Raw genomic sequence first — 25,062 nt, 5'->3', positions numbered from 1 at the left:
ACCCTGCCCTGTTGCGGGTCAGCCCTGAGCGCCTGGTTCCCACCTGAGCTGCACTCCCCTGCCTCCCAGCTGAGCCTGGTGCAAGCCCGGGCTGCAAACACACTGAAAAAACGAGAGAGCTGGGGAGGCAAAGAGGCTCGCAAGCTTGCGGGGTGACCCTGCCAGACCTTTTTGGGCAGGGAACATCCCAGGCATCACCCCTGTGCCCTGGTGCTTTGCAGAGGGCAGAGCTCTGGTCTTCGTCGCTCCTGCTGTCACACTCTACATTTCCAGGTAAGCAGCATCTCTCGAGTCACCCTTGTCCCAGGTCTGCTTCCCTGGCCTAGATGTTGTACACAAGCCTAATGGAATCATTTATGATCAAATCTGTTCCTTTGGGACAGATCTAATGTGGTTTTTACCTCCCGTCAAACAACATTCATGCACTTACTAAGAGTAAGAGACAATGTCACGTGCTCTTTCACTGCTGTACCAAGTCGGCTTTAGGTCTTACTGTTTTAGGGACTTGGAAGTAATATAAAATCTACTTGGCAAAAGGCAAGGCTTGCTATCTGATTCGAGTGGGAAGGAAAAAGATTTAGCACCAGGAGGGAGGTGGGGGGTCACCTTCCCAGCTGGCCTCTAAATCCATGCATGCAAATCCCTCATTTGTCTGACCAGACCACATATTTTAAAAGCTTTGGGGTTTTTCTTTAATTGGTTTAAGAGCTTGGCTAATGCATAAGGTATAGCAAAAACCAGCTTTGTGTTACACATGATTCTGGGTTATCTCTCACCACTCTTTCCACAATCTGAAGTGAAAGAAAATATCACAGCCGATTATGGTCTAGAGCTGTATGCTTTGCAGGTTTACATGCCTGGGAGCAGCTTGGGATCTATCTATATATCTTATAAGTGCCATTGTTTAGATTTGTATTTTGCTATAGATATAAAGCAGAAACCATTCCAAAGACCTCTCTGCTAGGAAGATTTTTTTTCTTGCCTATTATTAGCACTCTGCTTTTGCAGCAAGTGCTTATGAGCCAATATGCAGAGTTTTAAAGGACTTCAAAGTGTCATTGGGAACCAAGTGATATGTGTGTTAAAAAGGGTTTAATGGAGCTGCAGTCACTGTAGCACAGTGTCTTTTTATAGCAAGTTTTTACAGCGTTAAGAAAAACATCCTGCAGATTTCAGTAGGATTGGCATATGGATAAGGTACTTTGCACTATGATTTTTGTTTCTCTGCTATTAAAAAAAAAAAAAAAAAGAAAAGAAAACCAGCATTGCTAGCTATAGGGAGAATGATAAGCAGGCAGGAACAGGTCTGCAAAACTCAGGCAAGAGCTATTGCCTCTATTTTGGGTTTAATTTCTTTTTTCTTTTTTAGAAGAAAAGCATACATTTGAAAGCCAATATCTTGGTTGAGAGAATGGAGATATGGAGTGATTTGTATTCACATTGAAGCTTTTAACAGCATTTTTTTTTTTTTTTTTTTCAGAGCCACTGGATTATATTATCATTATCACAAGGCAAATCTTACTTATCAAAGTTGAGGCAAACTATCCAGGACTGTCTTTTAAAATGTCATAGGTCAGGCTCCCACAGAAAAGAAGTGGTTTGCAAAAACTGCATTAAATACCAAAGCTGACTCGGTCCTGTGTGGTCATGTTGATCTGCAGGAATGTCTGCAGGTTTGGTAGGGGAATCACTGATTTTAATATATTCTCTCCGTATTCTTTTACAACACCATTTATGAATCTCCGTTAATGATGCCCAGGAAGCATGTAGGGGGACCAAATGAGACAAGCTCCTCATCGCCCTTTAGCAACCTGTGTCAACAGCCTGCCCACTTCTGAAAGAGCCAGGTAAGGAGTGGAAAGGAAAGACGAGTACCTGTGGCCTGCTGTGGGGGTAAGGGACTTGCCCAGGGTTATACATAAAGGCAGAGGCAGAGATGGGATGTAGCTTTGACCCTCCAGTGTATCCTTATAGCCATCCTTGCATCCACAGTGTCTGGGATTTAGCTGTTTGGACTTGTTCCACCCCTGCAGCGACGTCATTTAAACATGTTCTTACTCTCTGCTTTTCCTTCAGGCTGGGGAACGACCAGTTTCTGCCTTATCTGGGTGAATTTGAAAAAAAAAAAAAAAAAAAAAGAGAGACGGGGAAACCTTTAGTAGTTGTGACTGCCAAATCAGGAAAAGCTCAGGATTTTTCAAGCCTCGCAGGCAGCTGGGAGCTGCAAACAAATGCTCTCAAAGCCGATGAGAACCAAGGTTCAGCTCCCACTGCTGCCCTTATGCCAGCAGCTGCCTCCCGTCCCCCTGGCTCGACCCCAGCAGAGCAAAAAGCCTTGGTGAAACCCCAGCATGGGACCCCCATCCCTCCCACCCCTGCAGCTCCAACCCGAGCCACCTCTTTTATTTTTCATGCCCAGTCCTCCCAAACGGAAACCTTTGTTGAAAATCTTATAGAAGCAGACGGAGATGTATTCTTTTTTTTTCTTGTCTGCAGAGGAGGGCAGAGGAGCGACAACGGATGGGGGGAAGGGTTTGTGAGATTGTTTGGTTTTTTTTTTTTTTCCTTTTTGCAACACTAGTTGTTCAGGGGAGTGTCTTGCGTTGTTAATGCTGAGTGGCTCTGGCAACTACTGTGGTTTTAAGGTCGTTAGTCATCCGCCGCTACCACAGGAGACACGGGAGCGCTGAGCCAGAGCTGTTCATGCAACCCTCTCGGTCGCCCCAGGCCAGCAGGTTGGGAAGAGCCCCAAATGGGGTAGCGGGGGTTCGAGGGGGTACGGAGAGTGATCCGGGGCCACAGGGGCATCCTCCCAGCCCGGTCATGGGGTGCCAGCGTGTCTAGCACTCACTGGGTTGTGGTGGGAGGCTGCAGAGCCACCCCAAAATGGCCTGAGAGGGGCTGAGGGGTGCTCGAAGGGCAGAGGCCGGGAGGGCACCTGTGATGCACCAGTGCAGGATCCTCCATGCACTCCGTGAGAGGGCAGATGTGGGTGTCCCCCCCTTGGGAAGCAGTCCCTGCATTACATATAGCTACATAGGCTACAAAGACTGTATAGGCATAGGTTTCCTTTCACCTCAAGGTGAGGCAAGGATGCAGGGTGCTCCCTGAACATTAAGCATTAAGGGAATACAGGTCCACATGCACCCTTCACACTGGATTTCTTCCTTTTTTTTTCTTCCTTAGGATGAGGGGGTCTAGGCAAGCATTCCTTAATTTATTCTGCATCCTCTGGCTCCTGATTCTGCTGAAGGCTGCCTCTTCCTCCCCTCTCCCCCGTGGAAACGACCCAGCACCCCCTTCGCTCCCCTCCGGGCTGTACAAAGGACACACCTGCGTCGGTATGTATTCAGGTTTTGTTTGCCTGCTGGACTAGCTCATTTGTTACTCCACCGGTGAGCTGAGAATTGCTATGCGCATCATAAATCATTCCTTTATCTATTTCAACAGCTGTACTGCAAAATACTCATAGTCTTTGGTGAAATAATCACTGAAGATTTTGCAAGGCCAGTATGGGGTCTGGAGTTATTTTATGATTTTGTTTTTGAGTGGTTGCTTCCCAAAGTTCATGTTTTTGCTCTGCAGGGAATGGTGTCTGAAAAGCTGGTTTGAATGTCTGTAGGTCTGGGACTTGGAAACACGGTGTAATGGGGTCCTATATTTGGTAGGGTTCACAATGCATTTTGCTTACCTGCAGGAAACCATGGTTTCCTTCAGACTCACCCAGGGACTCCTCATTGATTTCATTGCCTGGGAAACTATTCTTAAGAATAGTTGATCCACCCTTGGGCCAGGGAGCTCTCTTGTCTGGGTGGTCGTGTCTGGAAAGCCAAGCTTCAAGGGCTGTTTCCTCACATTTGCTTTCCTTTTCACAAGTGTATGTATCTGCACATTTTGTCCTGAAGTGGGGCAAGTGTGTTTTGGCAGCCCCTTCTCGTGTGACTGCGGTGATCTCCACAGCAGCTATAGCCGGGGGTATCCTATAGCTTCATCTGACCAAGTGATTCCCAAAGCAAGACCAGTAACACCAAAAGTCAGTGTGAACTGTGGGTGTATCTGCACCAGGAATGCCCGTGGTGTGAGACTGAATACCTAGAGAGATGTGGTAATTTTTATGTGAGCAAATGTTAAATGATGGATATGTCTTATGCATTATGATGAAACATTTTATTTTGCCTTCTTTTAGCTTTTCAAGGCACTTTTGTGATGTAAACGTAAGCCCCGTCATGGTTCTCCATCCTTCAGAAGGAAATATTTCCTTCCAGCCCCAAATTATTTTCACTGTGGCTCAAGGAACACAATTAGAAATAATAATCCTAAGCTTGATAAAAACAGCTTTTTGCCTCACTTCTGAGCCACTCACAGTGCCCCCGCAGATTTTGGCGCCGGTGAGGCAGGGTGAACCGAAAGTGAAGTCGGGGCGGTGAGGCTCGTGCAGCCCCTGCCAGGGTTCAACCACCGGCCGGAAAATGAGAGCAAGTCGTGAAAAGCAGAAATGGCTGTCAGGGACTGGCCTTGTTTGTGCCAGCAGCCACACAAACAGTGACTGAGCAGCTACCAGAGTGAGAGGGAAGTGATGGTTTCTAATGGTGAGATCTTTAGGCAGCCACAGTTTTGATGGCACAGGAAAGGTGGTTTTTTACATGTTAGGTGTTACTGTTATCTGCCCTTTCCTTCCTATCGACCCAGGAAGGCTCTAAATTCCTAAAATGACTGCACATTGCATTGAAGTTGCTTTGCACAAGATAAATTGTGCTTTTTTTTTTTCCCTCCCAAAGGGAGAAAAGCTGTGCCAGCCTCATTGCTGGGACCACCGAGCATCTCCCCATCATGTTTGCTCAGTGCAGAGACACCAAAAAACCTGCCTTCCACACCAGTTGCTCTTTCTGAGGTGTTCCTTCAGCTAAAAGCACCCCCATCCTGAGCTCGATTCAGGACCTAAACAGACCCTTCACACCTCTGTAAATCTCAAGATAAAAATGAAGTGTGCAGAGCATTAAAACTGCAGGGGCCGGGCCTGACAGGGAGGGCTGGTGACCGCAGGCCCACGGGCTGCTGCCTGCTAGCCCAGATGGCCGCCTCTGGGGTTTCACTGATTAGCTGCCCCCTTGACTAACTCTTGAAAACACCGACAAGCCATCTGTGTCTCTTCCCTTTCACACACGGGAAAGGGAAAGCACGGAGGGGCTGATGGTTACACTTGCTGCGGTGTGGAGCGGGGGGTATCATCAGTTCTTGCGTCTGGTTCGGTGACCAGCCCTCTTAGGAGCAGAAATTAAGACAAGATCAGCTTCATCTGCCAGAGGAAGATTGTGATTTCCTTTCAACAGCTCGACCCCAGACCCTGTAGCTCAGTTTGCCATCTGGGAAGGCACTGGGAAAGAGCTGTGAGAACTTCCCCTGGGTCTTCTTGGCCTTATAGATCGAGGCAGCACTTTTAACGTGAGAAATGCCTGCTGCCCAATGTATAGGTGATTTTCTTGAAAGAATGGATTTTTTCATGCAAGTTAAATGTGTGGTCAGGTATCTAATCTTTCAAAGTTATTTGCATCTCTTTTCTGAGGGAAATGAGGTGGCTGCACATTGAATAGTCATTTCTGATCACTCCAGTGTGCGCACCACCTGAATGATCAAGATTGGTATGTTAGTAGCTGAAGCCAGTCAGAAAATGCATGCTCTGTCAGTGACAAAACGAGAAAATATTTTCCATTAAGCCTTTCCACTGAAAATATCACACTTCTTGAAGAAATATGTAGAAATGATATGACAGCAGAGCAAAATGCAGCTCTGGTACCTCCACTGAATGCGATACAACTTGGTTCCTTCCTTCTGTCCCGCTTGCCAGCTGTGCTCCCTGGGTAGGCACCATCAGCCCCAGTATATTCTGGTCATAATGGGAAAGCATCTGGATGCTTCAAAGGACTCCCCTGCCCTTAGCACATCCTGGGAAATGTGTTTTGGGTAGAGACCTATATATGCTGATAGGGAATAGGGCTGGAGGAGAGGAGGGTATGCACCCGGTGAGGGTGCCACAGCAGGCTGAACAGTTCAGACGGCTCATACAGGGGGGTTGGCCAAAACATTTCTACTTTCAGACCATTATTTGTCTAAAAAGTAAGGTGACCTTTTTACGGCAAACTTAATTGTGTTAGGAAACATTTAGATGGAAGTTTTAATCAGCCTTGATAACTATAGAAAAAGTCACATAATTTTTTTGTCATTTTCTTGTAAAATTTGGCTGCTCCATTCAGAGGAAGTCTTTTCATAATTGACTTGGTGTAAAATTAAAGCATCCAGAAAGTGTTCTCACCTAAAAAGGGTTTCAATACTACTGCTTTTTAAAATTACAGAAAGAGGGGGAAAGGACCTGATGATAATCATCCCAGCCACAAGATCAGATGTATTATGCCTAAGCAGTTCCTGACCATCTCCAGCTTTCTCTTAAATAGATACATTGTCTTTCTTTGACCCTGTCTCTAGAAGAATTTTCACATCTGACAGTCTCTTTTCTCCATCAGTGTTTCCTGCCAAAAATGCCACCCCACCCCCACCCTCCTTTTTGCATTTCGTGAAATCAGCTCAGGCCCTTCCTCTGGGCCTCTGGCATGCTTTGTATGTGATATGTCCTTCTGATTTTTCCTTGTGGTAGACAAAAGGGCTTTAGTAAGTTTTTCTATATGCAGAGGCCCATGAAGCTGGTTTTCCTCATGCAAAGGCGGTGAGTGTTTGCTCTGTGCACCAGTTTGGGAGCTGGATGCTAGGTCTGGTTTTCATTTCTGGGTTTGTTACTAACTGGCAGTATGGCTTAAGTGATTTATTCAGGACAAGACTCAGAAACCCTTTTGCTGGGTGCAGCCTGACAATTTCAGCTGGGCATCCTGAAAATCAAGATGTTGTGTGTTTTTCTCTCAAAAATTAAGTATGAATGATCCATTCAGATATTCAGGTCTTCAACTTTGCCCATCTGTTAAATGAGGAAAATACTTCCCATTTCACAGGGCAAGCAAAGTTTTACTTAAGTTAATGTTGAGGTACCCAAAGACAGGACAGTAACACTGGTAACTCTTGACACTGGTGTTAATGTTTCATCATACCTAAGACCATGTTCTTTATTTTTCTGCTATTTCTGAATAATTTTAAAAAGTTTTATTCCATACCTCCCATGATCCCAAATTATGACAGGGCCCTTAAAGGGTCTTTGTAAATTGTCCTGTTCTCTAGCAAAGGTGACTTCAAGTAGCAGTATCTGAAGCAAGCTCATGAAAGGCAGAAGCTGCCCTGGAGGATGCAGAAAGCAGGGGAAACGCTGAAAGACAGGAGGAAATTTCTGTATTCCTCTCTCTTCAACATGGTAAAGAAAGGAAATCAGGGAAATTGTAGATCAGACAGTTAAACATCAATTTAGAGTAATATTGCAATAGTTAATAGAACTTTACAAAAGCACCTTTCAAAAATAAACATGAGTAAGAGCCTCACTGGATTTATCAAGGAGAAAGAGTGTCAGATCAATCTAATTTTCTTTGATGATGGGATAATGGCATATAGACACAGAAGTGATAGATGTTACAGATGGACTTTAGTAAGGCTTTTGGCATCACCTCAGCACTAATCTAGTGGCTGAGAGATATGTGACATTAAGGTTCTACAGGGCAGGACAAAACTGGTGGGTGGCCTTGTTCAGAGAGTAGTTACAAGTGGCTCACTCCCTAAGTGAAAGGATGTACAAACTGAGGTACTTTCTTGGACGTTTTTTTTGAACATAGTATCATCCCATATTTTCATTATCCAGGATAGTGAAATAGTGTGCTATTAAATTAGCTGCTCGTATAAAGCTGAAAAGGTTTGCAGGTACAGCGAAGGGCAGGATTAAATTCAAAACAACCTTGAAAATTTGGAGCACTTGCCCCCCCAAAAGACCATTCCGATACGGGTACACTGGAGGCACTTCGGCAGAAACGGTGAACGGCACATGTAGCAGATGAGGAATGACCAGCTGGGTAGCATCACTAGGGAAGATCGTCTGGGCTTGTGGTGGCACAGGGATGGCATGCTGTCATGAAGAACGCCTGCACTGCGTACACCGAGATGCGTGAACAGAAGTTAGCTTGCAAGACATGTGAAGTAACACGCTACCTTTCTCAGCATTGACAAAGCCTCAGAGGAATTTCTGCTTTCCCTTTTGGGGCTGTGCATCAAGAATGATGCAGAGCAACAGGAGGTTTTGGAGAAAAACAAACATAATCTATAAAGAAAGACCGAATAAATTAGAGTAAATTAGTCTAGAGAAGAAAAACTTGAGAAAAGACGTGGTATTTGTCCTCAAAAATATTGAAGGGGTGATCCATTCTCAAGGTTCATAACAGCTATGGCAAGAAGTAACAGAAATGGACGCCAGTAGAGACAGGAAGAAAACTTTCTAATGGTAGTGATAGGTGAGCACTGTTATCAGTCCCTGGGAAGGCTGTCGAAGACCTCATTAGAGATCTTAACAGATCTGTGTGTACCCTGTCCCTTCGGAACGGCATAGATGGCACAGACCAGCTGCTAGGGCAGAGGCTCGTGTAAGACGACTTCTTCCAGGCCAGCTTTTCGGGGTGTCTGCGCTGTGACCGTGAGAATCATTTGCAAATAGCAGGTTTGGTTTATTTTCTCCCCAGAAGAAAGCTGCCCTGCGCTTTCGGAGATTAACTTTGGCTGTCCTTTTTGGAATGAGGCAATTAGTCAGGGAGCGCTCAATACAGCCGGACAGCAGCGCTTTCCATCTTCTTTGCTAGCAAGCAGAGATCCTGTGGGTCAGCAGCCAGGGAAGCAAATTTCCCCATCTCTGTGCTTGATATAATGCCATTCTCAGCAACCTTTGCGGGTCACCACTTCCATTCACCCATGAGCACATAATTCCTAGTGTATGAAGAAGCACGGTTTTGAAACATATCTTCAGCTCTGATTACATTAGAGAATGGATGTTTCCGAGCTTCCCAGCAGCGTAAAACACCAACCTCTACCTGTGCTGATTTGTGTGACAGTCAATGTCCTCGACAGTTTGCCTCCGTCCAGCTGTGCATGAGTGCGGGGCTGAAATATGCCCCACGGAGTGGCAGCAGGACCGGTGGCGTTTGGAGTTCCCAATAACTTCACACAATGGAACATACCAAATGGAGTTGGAGGCTTTTAATAACTGCACTCAGACAAAGTGGCTGTGCACATATTGTCTGGGGAGGCACCATGACAGAACGTATAATTTACAGCTCAATGAGTTCTGTTAAAAGGCCATGCCCAATATCAATGTAGCACCACAATGTATTTTACTCTGAAAGACTGGGAATCGAATTTCATTACAGCTAAACCAGGGCCAAGCCGCAGCACCTCTGTTCACTTTACCAATATTGCTCAGTTTACTCAGCAGCAAAATCTGGCCTGATGATTAGTAATAAATACTAAATTTGACCATAACATTTTTTCCTATGATTATACTTTGGGTAGGAAAAACACAGGCATGTGAGTAGTACAGTAGAGATATTAAAGCAACTATTAAAACAGAAATGTTTTCTACAGAGATTCGTATTTTTCAGCAACTGATGGTAAAAATTTCCTTTTGAAAATCACCCCAAGTCGCACTGAAAGTTTATGGCTGTAAAATGCAAATATATCTATTGAACACTATAAAAAGATGTGCTTAGCATACTGACATACATGTATGTGTGTGTAAATACACAATCATATGTTTTTATATGTGCGTTTGTAGACATGGGTAGTATTGTTTGTTTTACATTACTGATGCTTGCCTTTAGTATAAGTTTTCTTTGATAATCTTATTTATTTAGTACTGATTGTCTGTTTGGTTGCTGATTACCACAACTTATATGCTTCCCAATCTTGTTCATCTAGCCCTATATAGAACTTCTGCTTATGTTTAAGGCAATCACTTTCAGTGGTTTTAGGAACTGTGTATCTGAAATTAGTTTTGTGCAATCAGAACCTCAAATTCACCAAACCTTTGCGACAAGGATGAAGTTATCCAGTTACATTAACTACCCCTGCCACCATTCCAGCTTCAGTAAATTTTTAATAGCCTTTCTTGATTTGGAAAAGAAAAATATGTTAACGGCACACATATATACACTTTTTTCCCCCTATTAATTAATACAGAAAGCGTTTCCATTGGAAATGCCTGGGGTTATGGATTTTTTTAAATAGGGCTCTTTAAAGTGTAATGTAGGAAACACCAGGGGTGCATTTGGCTGGCAGGTATGGATACCAGAATCTTACACTAGATGGAAACTGAATTATCTGTACCAGCATAACTGTATCAGAGTCCTCATTGGGTGTCTTAAGGAAACAATAATGAACAAAAAGAGCTCTGAAGTGAGAGATTTGAAGTGGCTCACTGCTATTACATGAGCAACAGAAATGATAATTGATATTCCAGGGTTTGTTGTTACAGAGCTACAAGGCACTCATAATACTGCTATATTGATATTAATATTTCAAAAATTTCTTTAGCCAGTATACGATTTGTAATTATATGCCGAGTGACAGGTTTGGTAATAGTGTACCATTTAACATTTCCAAGATATTTTATGAAACTTAGTAAATTTAGGGGGAAAAGGTCTTATATATGCCAACATATTTGAATATGGATACCTATAATTATGTTCCATCACTTCAGTATCTCTATGAAATACATTAATACTGTAAATGAAATCAGAAACAAAGTCTGAGTTAAAATACTTTTACTCTCAGATCCTTTTCTTAATTACCTTTCAAACCAACAAATCCTGGCTGTGTATGGGGAAATAACTAGCCTAATTTTGCATATACAGTTATGTCAACTAGGCTGAATATTTCCACTCTGGAATGAAATCTTGAGGTTGTAAAGGGCTGTTCTTGCAAGGTATCAGCTCAGTGTTGAGAAGCAGAGAAAGGCAGCAAAATTAATATAGCGAAGTATTAGGAAAGGAATATATAGTGAAAAAGAAAACATTCCTGTATTGTAAGTTTACATCTCCATGGTCTGCCTGCACCTAGAACACCAATGGGCATGTCCCCATCTCAGAGGAGGAAGCCCTAGTTCTTATTAGCTCGCCATGTGAATGCTCTTATTTCAAACTGGAATGTCTTGTTTTGGGTTGAACTGGAACAGGATTGGATGAATTTGGAAGGAGGTGTTTGCCTGCCAGACCTACAGCATCCGCTCAAGGAGTAGCAGCATCGTCTTCTGCAGACGGGCTCTGGGGCCTCCTCATCTGTAGGCCTGAAGAGATGAATTGGAGCCTATGACCATCTATAAATGGAAGAAGCAAAGTCTGTGTTTTGGGACATCCTTCATCTTCTATATAAAACCAGGAATGTGACAGATGGGCTCATTTACACAGGGGCTTGCAGGAGCAGAGTGACCGCAGCCTGGCCGGCAGGGTTTGTGGAGGCGTTTATGTCCAAGGCCACTTTGGGGGGCTTATTTCTTCCTTGTGCTCCATAATATTTGATTTATGGCTGGGGAACTGCAATATAGCTGGAGGGGCAAAAAAGATCTCCAGCATCCAGAAACGTGAGCAAAGGATGGCAAAGGAGGATATGCCAGGTGTCAGAAATCCCATTTAGCAGAGTTTTACTCAGACAAATATATCTGCAAATCTGAAACTTAGAGAGGCAGCTTTCACTATCCAGACACTTCTTGACATCCCGAGGTATAATTCTAATTATAGAGCCTTTCAAACGTGTGCAGCAGAAGTAGATTAAGTTAAATAGTCTGCTCAAACTGCCAGAGGCTTCACAGCTAAGAAATTAATTTCTCTAGCTCTGATTTTATTATTGGGGGTATGATTTTTTTTTCCGAGCTTATTGGAAATGTCATTTTATTATTACACGCTATTTTCAAATACACGGGGAGAAGTACTTCCTGACGTGTGAGTTTTCAGATTACTGCTGCTGAGCAAAATGGTTATGGTTTTCTCTTATCTCTTTAGAAATTAATAGCAGATGGGACAAACTATCTCTAAAAGAGACAGGCATTTTATTAATACCAGAGTCTAGTTTCTAATGGCTGATAAGCATTATAATACCAATTAATTTCTTCCAGAGAAAACATCCTTCAGCCTGTCAAGGCACTGAAACCTGTTATTGAAGTGCGATGGCAGACTTAATTTCTTGAAACTTGTTTCTAAAGAAAATCATGCGCACCTATAAAAAATTTAGAGCTTTTTTTAACCTTTAATTATGAAGCCTGGCTACAGTGCCGTATATGTACCCAGCTCATGATAAGAAATAAATCACATCTAAACATCTACTAAATTAAAATCAAGCAATAGTTGCTAATGACTGTCCAGATCTGGAAGTGCTTTTCTACTGATGCCAGAGTGTTAAAAAGTTTATATCCTCTCACACATCATAACTAATTAAAGCAGTGAGATTTCTACAGTCAAAGACAGCTGATTTCCCCCTGTCCTTTTTAGCTATCTAATTATTTTCCATTTTTAGCCAGCAGAATTAAGACTCATTAAAAATTAGGATAACTGGTTAGCATTTCTGATGATGTCTGGTGTGCAGGGAGATTCCTGTTGATTTGGTTGGGTTCTTACGCTGTATCCAATGGTGAATTCTCTTTCTGCCATTAAATCCAGAGAAATATGATATATATGATTAAAAAGAGAGCAAGTTTGTAGTTGGAGAAAGGATAGTCTGAGTTAACCTTTAATTTATAAACACCAATCTTCTGAGGTTTTACCTATAGCCCAACACAGGAGATAGGTTCTCCTAGAGAATAAAACTGAATTACTGGGGAGAGCATGTTCTTATAAAAAAAAAATGGTGAATTTGGGTGGGTTAGACTCCCTAGACTACAGTGAATACCCTTAGACATTCCTCCTCCCTCCTCCCAGAGTTCAACCCTTTTCCTGAGTAATTAACAATCTCCAGCCCAAAAGCTGCTCCTGATGACATCACCACAGTTTGAGGCCGTCAGAGCCAGAACATGAGCGGGTGTCCCCTGGGACATGGCCCGTGGCAGGGCAATAAGAGGTGCCAGCAGACCACTAGGAGTCAAGAGAGGTGGACCAAGGGCACCTGATAAAAGCCCGGGTAGATGAGAGAAACAGAGAGCAGATCAGCCGATGGCAGATGTTGGTGGCACGCGTTCCTGGGGAGAACATTTCCCACCTGAGGGCAGGAAGACTCCCCAGGTTTGGGTCCTGAGAATTCAGCCACGATGCCTAAGACTGAGGATGCCCCAGCTGGCACCACAGACCCCTTTGAAAATCAGTCAAGACTTTCTTTATCAGCTTGCTCGGTGAAGCGTATGTTTTGTCTGGAATAAGCACATTTGTTGGGGGGGGATTTGAATAACCAAGGTGTGGTCTAAGGGTGCCCAGAGTTAGGAGAGTGTAATAGTGTGACCGGGAGCATCCTCTCAGTGATGGTAAAGACTGGTTTATGAGAGCAAATATTCTGAAGTTCAGCTCTCTGGGGTTTTCCCAAGCAGTCAGGCTACTATTATTGTTATTTATATTCATATAGCATCTAGTAGCCCAAGGTACTGCATTAAGTACTGCACAAACTCAGCGATGGCTCTGTTAATTCTCATGCGAAACAAATGTCCCTTTGGGCCTGGTTCGATAGACACAGAAGTGTCTGACTTAATCAACATGAAATATTTCCTTTTAATTGCTGGGAGACCGCTCCATGAGTAGGTTTACCTGCATGATTGTGTTTGTGATTAAGACTTCTGTTTCTATTTGGCAGAACTGGACAAAAAATGGCTATTTTTTTTCCTCCCTCTGTGGTACTTTGACAAACATGAGAGAAACTCACATCTTCAGTGAAGTCTGTCTTCTTGTATAACAGAGGAAACGGAAGCGCCAGGTGTATTTTTGTCCTCAGCCCAACTTTTTGGATTCTGAGTTTTCAGGCTGTTTGTCCATAAGCCCCTTTCTCTGCACCGGCTCTACCGGAGACAAGACCTGGCTGAGAAAATGAAAATGAGAGTCACGGGGGTAACATCTGAGTCAGAGAGAGAGGAGCCTCTTTGCATCTCCACCCTGAGAGGAATCATTAGGCAGGTTGCTGAGCCTGTGCTCGGGGTGAATGACTCTTATTTCAGTATAAAAGCTCTTTCTTCATCTGCTGGGTAATGCATGAGGCCACATTGTGAGCTGGCCTCTCCCTTGTCATGTCGATGTGTTTATCAGGCCAGCTTTTACACTGAGATAAAATCTCTCCTTGCAGCGCCAGAGCCAACATTTTGGCACCCAAGGATGCTGTAACTGAAAGCAGAGACGTTGTGGAGGTTGATTTCTGCTCGCACCCTCAGCAGACCCGCCGTGACACAGGAAGCCCGAGCTGCGGCACGGGGGGAGGCGGGCAGCGTCCCGCTCCCACCAGCGGCAGTTTGCAAGCTTCATTGTGGCAGTGAACGGCACCTTCGGGTCCTACAGACAATGAGGGGTTTGCCAGAGGTGGGAGACAGACTTTTAGAAAGCTGGACCCAGCCAGCGCCCCCCTTTTCAACGCTGCTTGGCGTGGATGCCCAGCAAGCGGGGTGGATGGAGGAGGAATCTGGAGGGGGATGGGGGAGGTGGGGAGCAAGAGAGAAGGACTTTGTCCTCTCTGCAAAGTGCGCTGACAGGTCCCGGCTGAAGGTGCAGGAGTGCTGGGTTACACAGCACAAGCAAAATGAGCGTTATTTCTCTCTGCTGCAGTCAGTGACCCTGTCAGCTCCCTGGCGTGACGCGTTACTGAGCCCCAGGGACATGACATCCCAGATCCCTCTGGTTTTCACCTGCCCCTCTTTGTCTGAGCTCATGCCTGGGCTCACAACAGGGGCTCTTCCCTTGCTTTGCATCCAGGCTTGCAATTTTGCAGTCCGGTCAGGCTGTCCTAATCCTCAAGCCAAATTGGCATCTGCTCTATCGCTGTTGCCCTCTTGCCCCTGTGCTCAGTTCTGCTTCAGCCTGTGGTTTGGGGACTGTCTGCTCTCCCAGCTCCTCTGCATGCTGAAGCACTTCCCTCTGCCAACATTGCTAACTTCAGTGTCTCCCAGCTTTCTTTCTCTCCTCATATCTTCACCCCTCACCAACTTCTGTACCTGCATCTGCTGAGTGCTGGCACATCCTCATTCGTAGCTTCCTCAAACTCCCGGTGCAAAAGAATGAGAAGTAAAACAACAAAAGCTGTCTCCTTTAGAAAATATCAAAGGACTGGCTCCTTCCCATCTTTCTGCCTGGACTCCTTTTTGTCTTTCTGACTTCTAGACAGCAAGACTGTTAGATGAAGTCCTGACCTTGATAAGAGAAGAAAGGAAGGGACAGAAAGAATATGTGGTTTTGTGGGTAAGACATCGTTTAATTTTTCTGAGCCTCCATCCTCATGAATAAAACAGACATAAAAGGCAGGGGAAGGGTAGTTTTGGTTGTCTGTAGGTTTCTCATGTGTGTTAATAACATGGCCTTGTAAGAACTGAGTTATGCAGTGCCTTTTAAGTGTGTTTCCAGCGTGTTTCAAGGATGTGCACCTCTATCTGAGAGCTAAGCGATGGAGTCGGTCCAGCACAGCTATGCCCACGCTACCCCGGCAAATAAGCCAGGGTCTGTTTTCTCTCTCTGGGATCGGTGCAGGGCATGGCTTGCCCCCAGATAGCTGAAGTTTCTTGCACCCCTCAACTCCCCCCTGCCTCAAGTGGGTGTCCTCATCCAGATGTGCTCCAGGGACTGGTCCCTAGCAGAAGCACGAGCGTTGCCTGGAGCAGGGAACAAGATAAGGCTGTTCTTTGAGCCCAAGGTCTGAGCACACTTTAAGTTTGAGCTCGGGCATCCCCTTTGGTTTTAGTTTGGGTCTTTATTATACTACTATTTTTTTTTTTTTTTTAATGAGTTACTGTGTTTTAATTAACTGCTAATTCCTTGGGCTAGCCCATGGCTATTTTTTGGGGGGGAGAAGGAGGAAGGAATGACTTGCTTCAGGGTTTTTTCTTTGTTGTATCTGTCTCCATTTATTCTCCTATTCTTGTAGGCTGACTGGAGGTAATGGCTTTTAGCATGCTTTATAAATCATTACACAGAGGACTTTGAGTGAGCATTTTATTTAGTAAGTATGGGGAAGTGGGCTTTTATCCCTGCAAAGGAGGTGGCAAGTTCACTGTAATTTCCACTGGATTACTGTATTTCTGGTAGAAGTAGTAATAGAAGACTCAAAGATATTGGTCTTAGAGCAAGTTCCAATTGCATTACCTCCTCTTTGTCTTGCTGCTTGATCCATAGAAGCATGAAAGTTATTTACGTTGAAAAACAGCACTTTGATTTAGTAGCACATAGGCAGGGGTACTTGGAAGGAATTTAAAAGCTCACTTTGAAGAGTTGTGCCAGTCTGAAAACCTGAACATTAATGCTCTTGATCTTTGGAAAAAGGTGGATCTCCAGCCACATCTAAATGCTGCAGCCCACCTCCATTTCTAGACTGTGTCAGAGCAAGTCCTGAGAGCTAAGATTTCTTGCAGAAGGGATGAAACAGGGTTCAGCTACAGGGACTGCAAAGAGAAATCTTTACTCAGGCTGCTGGAAACTGTCATCCTGGCTTTTTGTCTCCTGGCTGCCTGGGACCACATCGGTCAGACTTTGCATCACCAAATGTGGTTTCTTTAGAAAGCAGTGACACCACTGCAGAAAGAGAGCACAATGCTGGCCTACAGCAATTTAAAATCGACTCGAAATGAATCGCTTACGGTCATGAGGTGGATCTTGAATGGTTGCTATGTGGGGAACACATTGAAACTACTTCATCCCAAAAGTATCAGAAAAAGTGCTGCACGCCTCAAGAAATGCTTCACTACAGCGTGAGAATTCTTGGGCCTCAGCCACAGCTAGTCCAAAGAGCAACTAGGCTTTAACCCTGCTCGCACTCAGATTAGTGATGAGAAATAACCAGCTCTGCAGGTCATAGGAAATGGTTTCTTTCCAACCACAGGAGAGCAGAATGAACTCTGAAGACATTTTGTCTTTAGCAAGGGCATAGCTGGGCCCAGCAGCCCTGTGCATGCCGAACATTGCCGGGCTTCAGAGGAAAGTGTGAAGAAATGATGCCATGGATGCTTTGTGGTGGTCAGCATGTACGTCTGCTTTGTGATGTCTCTTCTGCAGGCAGTCACACCCATTTGTTTTGTAGTTTTGGTAGCTCTCTGTGTGGTTTGTGTGGAGAGGTATAGAAGTCTTATCAAGTACAGTCCTGTGCCTTTTTTCTTGTGAGAAATAACAAGAGCGCAGGTGGCCGAGCAGACAGGTCTAACGGTGGCTGTCCCCCCTGGCTCCTTGATTTTCATCCTTGAAAGGATGGAAAATCATTTTTTCGGGAGCGACATCCAGTACTATAAAAGCCAGGCTGTTCTGTGTGCTCCTCTGGCATTGGCATCCTCTCTGTGATAACTTACAGGTTTTAAACAAAGACAGAAATTCACAGGTATTTTTTCCCTCAGAACACTCATCTGCCACGCATCATGTCAAGAAATGAAATGCCCAATGACGCCTGCAGTACTTCTATGGCATGGGGTGCTTCATCACACTTTGCAGATAAATGTATTTGCCCTTTTTGTTTGTTTGTTTGAAGGGTGCGTGCTTGTGGTGTCTGTAATTGAACAGCTTGCACAGTGGCACAACAGTACAGTAAAGGCAGCCGTGGAGAGACTGTGCAACTACATACCTGGTAAGTATCAAATAATATGCCATATGTTATGTTGGTACTGCTGTATTTCTCTGTTAATTAAAAATTCACACATGGAGTCTGAAAAATCTTTACCCACTTCTCGTGCAGCATCTCAGATTAAGGCAGGTGAAAGATAGCAAGGTGCTATCTGCAGGGGAGTCAGTGGTGTGGCTCACTTGCCTTCAAAGCTGGGATTTTGTCCCAAAGTTAGAGTGAATTGGGTTGTATTAAGCCCACGTGCGTCTGTGCACCAACACATGCAGACCTCTTCACTCTCCTTTTCTTCACTTTGTCTCTTTGTTAGTAGCTTAAGAATAGATTCACTGTATGCCAAACCACTCCTCTTTCGTGTTCATATGGGTCTTCATAGAAACTGTGAAGATGAAAATGTTTTCAGCAGGTGTAGGAAGCTGCTATTGTAAAATCTCAAAAATGAGCTGAGGTTAACAGGTGTAAGATGTGAGCATTTGGTCTGCACAGAAAAGCTATTGAAATGTAACTGATGATACAAATTTCAGAAGTGATAGCTATTCCACATGAATATATGTAGACTCCCCTTTTTCTCCCCCTTATTTTATCTGCTCAAAGGAGCTTAGCTGTCCAAATGCACATCCCTAAATAGAGAACAGTTTGAATGCCAGCATAGCTTTGTGCCTCACAGACCAATCCTGTAACTTTTTAAGTAACTAGATATCACATTCACGATATCTTTTTAACGTTATGAATGTTAAAAGATGGCTTAGGATTCTTCATTAAAAAGTCATTTATATAGGACTTCCTGAATTGTATCTCTGAGAAACCATCTTGCTCTGTAGACCCTAATTTCACAGAAGATGCATGTAGAATATTCATTCCCTCCTTTCCAAGAGAAGATTGCCTGATGCAGGACAGGGCAGGGAGGTAATTGCTGGGATTCATTCATTGACAGAATGACGCTTATCTGATTTCTATTCCATAAGTCATATTCTCAGTGTTTTAAATTACAGGCATATAACCATGAAGTTACAATTAGACGCACCGATCCTGCTATTAAAATACAATTTTCTTCTTTAAAATATGACATGCTAGCTCTATGTTTATCATTCACTCAGTGGACCTTGTTCTGCTGACATGTCAAGATATTTCTTTTCAGCTGCCATTCTTTACACACATAAAATCCTATCATCCCCTTAGTTAAATCTGTATAATCCACTTACCTTCTATGAGATGCATGGATACACCCAACAGAAAAAAACTGACCCTGAACTTGAAAGGAGTGAAAAATCCTATGGATTGTGTGGGAGCTACAGTGTAACCCAATTTATTCTCCCCCGGGAGGCAAATGCCGCAGCCCAGCAGGAATCAACAGCTTCTTCTTGCTGCTTGAGACAACAGAAAATCTGTGGATGCTCAGGAGGAGCAAACCTACTAAACAGGCCATGCCATTTCACCTGAAGGAACAATTTCATTATTATACACATGCCTACAACTGATTGCGAGAATAACAGCAACAAATTAATGACAAATGGGGCTTTTCCTAGGGGCAGAAAGGGAATAACAACTCCTGTGGGTTTTCTTAAGGTCCTCCATCATTTCAACTACAATCAAGCTGAAGTTGGATCAAGTCTTCAGTGAAGTTGTATGATGTTCAAGAACAAAAAGTGTCTAGAGAAGAAGAAAGAGAAAAATTCAGTACCCATCAATCCCACTCAATCCCATAGACTGTGCAGAAAACACAGTTGCATCCTTATATATATGGAAATATTTTCAATGTGTGTGATTCAAGCGACATGGTCAATAAACCTATGAAAATAAGAACAGTAACCCCATGAGTGAAGAAGACTCTTGAGCAGACAGAAAGGCCAGGTCTGGGAGAATGGGAAGTATTTACACAGCAGGAGACATTGTTAGCAAGAATGTATGTTTACATGGGTACTGGCTGGCTGCCTGATGAAACAGAGGTGTCTGACACCCAAAACATGCTTTGAGACCGTCTGCCTCTGGTGTTGCCCCTGAGTCATGCTCTGCTTCTGTGTCAGCCACTGCTGTGTAAACACCTTAGAGCTCAAGTGGAAATGGCAACATGATTAATACCATCTTTCTTGCAAATATTTACCCTCTGGGAGTCAGCCAGAATTTGTGTTTCGAGGGCTATGGAGGAAAACCTGGATTTTTATCACATAAGAGCAGGGCAGTTTAGGGGATCTCTTTTATCTGAAGCAGGGCAAAAGCAAGTATACTCTAAATTTTCTCTAAGTTTTCCAGCATTTAGTTTGGTTTAAGGTCTTCTCTTGAACCTGAACACTCAAAGTTACTCATCATTTTCTCTCTCTCTCTCTCTTCCCCTCCTTTCTGACTTATGCAGCTTCTTCCAAATGGAGCTTTCTCTCTGCAATATCCAATCCTTGTGTGTGTTAGCAGAGCTGGAGGTTTGTGAACATATGATGCAGTCTGGTACAGAGGGAAAGTCCTGAAACCCTGCCCGTGGCTTGGGGTTCTGGAAGCCAAAGCCTGAATGGCATCTGTATTTTCCAAGAGGACTCTGTGCTCAACAGTAATTTTATGTTATTGCTGTTCTTTTTACCATGGGTAAAATTTGTTTCCATTTGTTATGCCATGGGGTAATTACATGTCATGTGTCCTATATGCGTAAGGAAATCAGCATCTAGAAATCAGTGTGACCAGCAGGCCCCCAACATCAGCTCCCCAGGGCTGATGGCCAGCCAAAGCCTCCCCTCCTTGCAGCCATCAGTACAGGTTACAGCTGGCTTCTCCAGCACCAAAAACGTTACGGAAACCAGCAGGTTTGGGAAACTCATAAGGAGACCATCACAGGCGATGCACTGGGGAGATGCTGGGGAAGCCAGCCACCTTCTCCTGTGGGCTACTGCAGGGAGCCGCGCGACCCGCTGGCAAGCATCATCAGAGAGTGTTTTAATCAGTGATGATACTAAACGCAGGGTTATTGATGTCTGTGATGTCTTTCCTGTTAGGTGAACAAGAATAAAATCTAATTCTAGCCAGGAGACCAATTTTTAACTTGCAGATTGCTTCTAAAGAGCCAATAGAGAGGAGTTATGTGGCAAAGGAGGCAAAGAAATGAAGCTAATAACTGGATTGAAATAAAACACCTGGCATGGGATAAGAAATATCAGATGGCGTAGTTGCAGAAGTTGCTTGCAACACCTTATGAGTAGGAGGGTGTTGGGACAACTATCTTTTCATTCCCTGCCATGCCTTTCTGGTCCCAGTCCTCCTTTACTGGGTGCAGGTTGCCAGCTGGGGTGCCTGCAATCCAGGCAGGAACGCAGCTGCGGGAGCAAGAGCACACCCGTGCCCGCTGATGGAGTCAGTGCTGCGAGGTTTTGTACCTTCCCTGGAGCAAAACTACCTGCCCTGTATGCAGCAGGCCCCCAGCCTAGGGCTTGTGCAGCCTGACACTGCTTAAAATTGAATGGTCAGCCCAAAGTCGGAGGGAAGTGGCTGCTTTGGGGGTGTCTAAGGCTTTTCTGCAGGAAAGATGAGTATACTCTATGCTTTCTTAGTGAAGTACAGATAGTTATCTGTCTGGGTAATGGAAGTGCAAGAGAAAATAACATCTCTCAGGATCTGCAAATCTGTCGTTGCTGCACTTGTATGAACCTGCCACTTCATGACTTTTCACACCACCACCCCTACCGAAACAAGGCCTGGCACCTCCTTTGTGGGATACGTGCGTGGTTAAGCAGTTCTCCCTTCAGGCCAAGAAACAGTCAATTTTCCTCTGTGGGAACTGTCAGACCAGTGCTACCATCGTGCCCTACCTGTATTCAAACCCCCAATCTCTCCCACAAGGGACTTTTCTCACGTGTGGAGACCACTTTTTTTTTTTTTTTTTACAATAGTACCTTAAAGAAATCTCTGATGAGCTGTCTTCTGGAAGGTGTGGAGTGTGTACTCAACTCAGATTAAAAAAAGGCACCTGAGCCAGCATCCCAAAAAGGCACATGACTGCAGACTGTGAAAGGAGGCCAAATGAAAAGTGTCAAGTATTTGTATGAATATAATTACTCCTGTGCAACTCCTGCTCTACTCAAAACGTATTCTCTTAACTTGCACAAATTCCCAGAAGCTCCGAGGCAGCTCTAGGAGTGACACCAAGCCCTACATCACTTTCTTCACTTTAATTTATGTATTTGTTTTCTTTCTTCCTGAAAACCTACCAAGCTATTTGTTTAAACTGCTTAGAAGATGCTGTGGCATGTGTGACTTCTTTCAACTTTTCTATGATAACATACTCAGAACGTTTAACAAATGCCAGTTATCCTTTTTAGTCTTTATCATGTGGCTTGCCTAAACCCAGAGAAGAGCATTAGGCAAGGTTAGAAATTCAGGTTTTCCCATTCTCGGGTGCTATATTGAGGTCATAAATTCACACGCCTTCCCCTAAGGTAAATCAGCATTCACCTTAATGAACCAACTGCTGTATTTTGACTGTTATAAAGCCAGTTTCACTGTGCTCAGTTACTTAAAAAAATTTTTTTATGTTTTCTAGAAAAACTGCAAGGTTTTTGTTACGTACTTGGTGAACTTTACGGACCACACATAGCTGAACTGTACGTATTGCTGTGTCCTCTCAGGTCTTTGCTTAGTTTGTTCTTGACATGTACAGATGTGCTGTTGGATTGAAGTGCAGGAGTTTCAATCTTAAAATCACATTATTATTAAAGCAGAGATGCTTGAGAGTGATTCTGGTTTGGCATTTGGCATAGCTACTCCCGAGTGAATAAACACAGGCTGCCACTGGTAACCATCTTCATACTCTATTTGAATCTCAGATCAGGCCCACCTGATGTAATTACCTTTTGAAATTCAGCTCGTTTGGCTGAGGGAGGAATCTGAATAACCCATGAGTGCGAGACAGGTTCTACGGAGTCACACTATTATAGTATTTGTCTCTTGCTTTCCCTTCTACCTTTAATCAAGCTTTCTAATTGTCAGCCCCTACATGCCCTCAGCCCTGACCTTGATACACACTCTTGGGGAAGCTTGCTAAGTAATGTAAGTGATTAAAAAAATAAAATGTAGGTCATTTTACTCCTCTTTGAAAGGTCCTAGTTTAATTAACAGAGCTTTTGCTAGACCTTCTTCTCCCTCAGGTTTTTATTTTTATTTTTAAAACTAGCCAAGGGACTGCAAAGTGCTTACAGGACTAAGATGTGCTATAATCAAACATTTTAATTTAATTTCTGATTAGCCCAGAGGTGTGTCCCAAAAAGAAAGAAACAATCCTAGCACTTGTGCTTGGTGATTAAAGGTTAAGAATCTTTGAAGAATTTCTGGTTATTTTCTTGAGTTAATGATTGAACATTCATATGTGCCAAATTGCATATGCATTAACTTTAACCTTTATATCTTTGTCAGACTTATGATTGATTAAAAAACAAAACAGTCATAATGTATTTGATTCAAGTGCTGCATATAAAGCACAGTACTTTTTCATCATCCCGGGATCCGATTTTAAATGCTGAATAGGATGTCGTGGCAGAAAGTCATTAGGACCCAACATTGTACTGAGCAGCGATTACAGGCCTCAGTGGAGCGAGCTGAGGTTACTGTTTGACGTTGGGGAGATTTAGCTTCCCACGGAAATAGCTTCTACTTTCAAGCACCCAGAAGAACATAATAGTCTTTGTTTTCACACCATTTTCTTCAGCATAGACAGGGAAATGAATGCCGATGTGGTCTGCCATTCCTTGAAGCTGTGTAAACAGGATCCGGGACAACTGCTTTGTCATCTCTACCCTCCTCCAAAGGTGAGCTGGTTTTCCACTTTTTTCAAAGCTACAGACTGTGGAAGGTCTTTTAAGCTGGAACTGAACAGTATGGAGGCTTCCAGTGCATATGCATTGTCTGGGAAATGAACTTCAACATTTTGAGCATGGACACTTTTAGAAAATGTCTGTTTGAATGAAAGGTACGTAATACACTTCAGCTGTGTGGAGCATCAACAACATAATTGTCAGAGAGTGGGAATTACAGGGACAAATTCTCTTGTACCAATCTGGGTCAGAGAAGAAGAGTACGGAAAATAAAATCTCACTGTCTCTAGACTTTATTGTTAAGCAGTCCAGTAACCCCAAACCAGATACTCAGCTGAGGTTCACATATACCGCTACCATACCGTGGCATGACAAGTTATCCCCACATTGCCTGATCTGCTGTGGCAGCCTGTGTAGGCCCTACTTACCCGCTGCAAATGCAGGGATATTTGACTTGGATTAGCCTGCAGTGCAAGAGGTTTAAGATAATGTGCATAATCTTTTGCCGCAGGCTGGAAGCATACTTCGTTACCACTGCTTGTTTGATGTAGTTACTTGGTACGCCTCAGTAACTTGATTGCATGTCCTAGATCTTTGCTACTCAGACACATACGTATCTGCATAGGTGTCTAAACAGATACAGTTTGTTTTGGGATTTTTTAGCTTGTGTTTTGTTGTTGGTTTTTTTTTTTTTTCAGTCACCATGCAGCCCCAGTCACACTAAAACCTGTGAGTCATGGTGGTTGTTTGGCAGTGTTGAAAAGCAAGTGATTCACTTAGTCATCTATTTTTGTAAATCTTTTTCCCTGCATCTGAATGGATAAAGACGTGTTTGATTTCTAAATGTTTGCATTAAGATGTTTTACACGAGGCCTCATCCAACAGCCATTGAAATCAGTCAGAGCCTTCTTATCAGCTTCGGTGAGCTGTGGTTCATCTCCAAGATGGATTTAATTCTGACAATATTAAGACCTGGAGAAACACTTGACTTTTGAGAATGGTAGTAGCATTTGTTTTATTGCAGGTGTGTGTCCCATATGACTACTATGCTCCATGTTATGCCAACATAGAGATATATGGCCCTGCATCCCGGCAGGGGTGAAAGAAGTTGAGTGCAGGCTGCAGAGAGGGCACACACTAACTTGACTCAACCAAGGTGTTGCCCAAACTTCATCAAACAGGTTCCTTCAGAAATTCTGTGTCCGAAGTGGTAAAACAGTTCATGGGTCCTTCCAGGAGGACAGCAGGAGCTGTAACAGTGGTGGCTGCACATGCACCTCACTGCCAGCCCAGGAGTTATATTTTTATATGGACTTACTTGCTTGTGTGAGGGAATAAAGAGAAGTAGAAACCACTTTGCACCCTGACATCTTCTGGTGGCAGATGTGCAAGGTGCCTCGTGGAGTGAAAGACAATGTAGACAACAAACTGCACTTGGAGAGAGGGATGGACTCTGCAGGGCAGCACAGTGAGCTAGGCTAACGAGTCTGGAGAGAGGGGCTGTTTAAACCAAGGTGGGTCCTGTACAGAAATTAGAAGATATATGTTGAAATGCTTGGCCTATTAACCAGAGGGGACAGGATGCCACTTGTGGGGTTGC

The 25,062-nt window shown here is 43.8% G+C and overlaps 1 protein-coding gene across 1 annotated transcript in view; it reads left to right on the top strand.

Moving 5' to 3' along the window:
* The first annotated feature begins 2,609 nt into the window (after positions 1-2,609).
* Positions 2,610-25,062, top strand: part of AOAH (acyloxyacyl hydrolase) — an 81,551-nt gene continuing 59,098 nt past the window's right edge. The window contains 6 exon segments of the mRNA XM_032988845.2: positions 2,610-2,639; positions 2,641-2,735; positions 3,187-3,341; positions 17,587-17,682; positions 22,196-22,256; positions 23,357-23,456. Of these exon segments, the coding sequence (XP_032844736.2) occupies positions 2,610-2,639; positions 2,641-2,735; positions 3,187-3,341; positions 17,587-17,682; positions 22,196-22,256; positions 23,357-23,456 (537 nt within the window).

Source organism: Tyto alba, unplaced genomic scaffold (genome assembly GCF_018691265.1).
Source record: "Tyto alba isolate M040663 unplaced genomic scaffold, T.alba_DEE_v4.0 Super-Scaffold_46, whole genome shotgun sequence".
Classification (NCBI taxonomy): domain Eukaryota; kingdom Metazoa; phylum Chordata; class Aves; order Strigiformes; family Tytonidae; genus Tyto; species Tyto alba.
The sequence above is the reverse complement of the archived record's forward strand: the minus strand, read 5'-3'. Positions and strand labels throughout refer to the sequence as shown.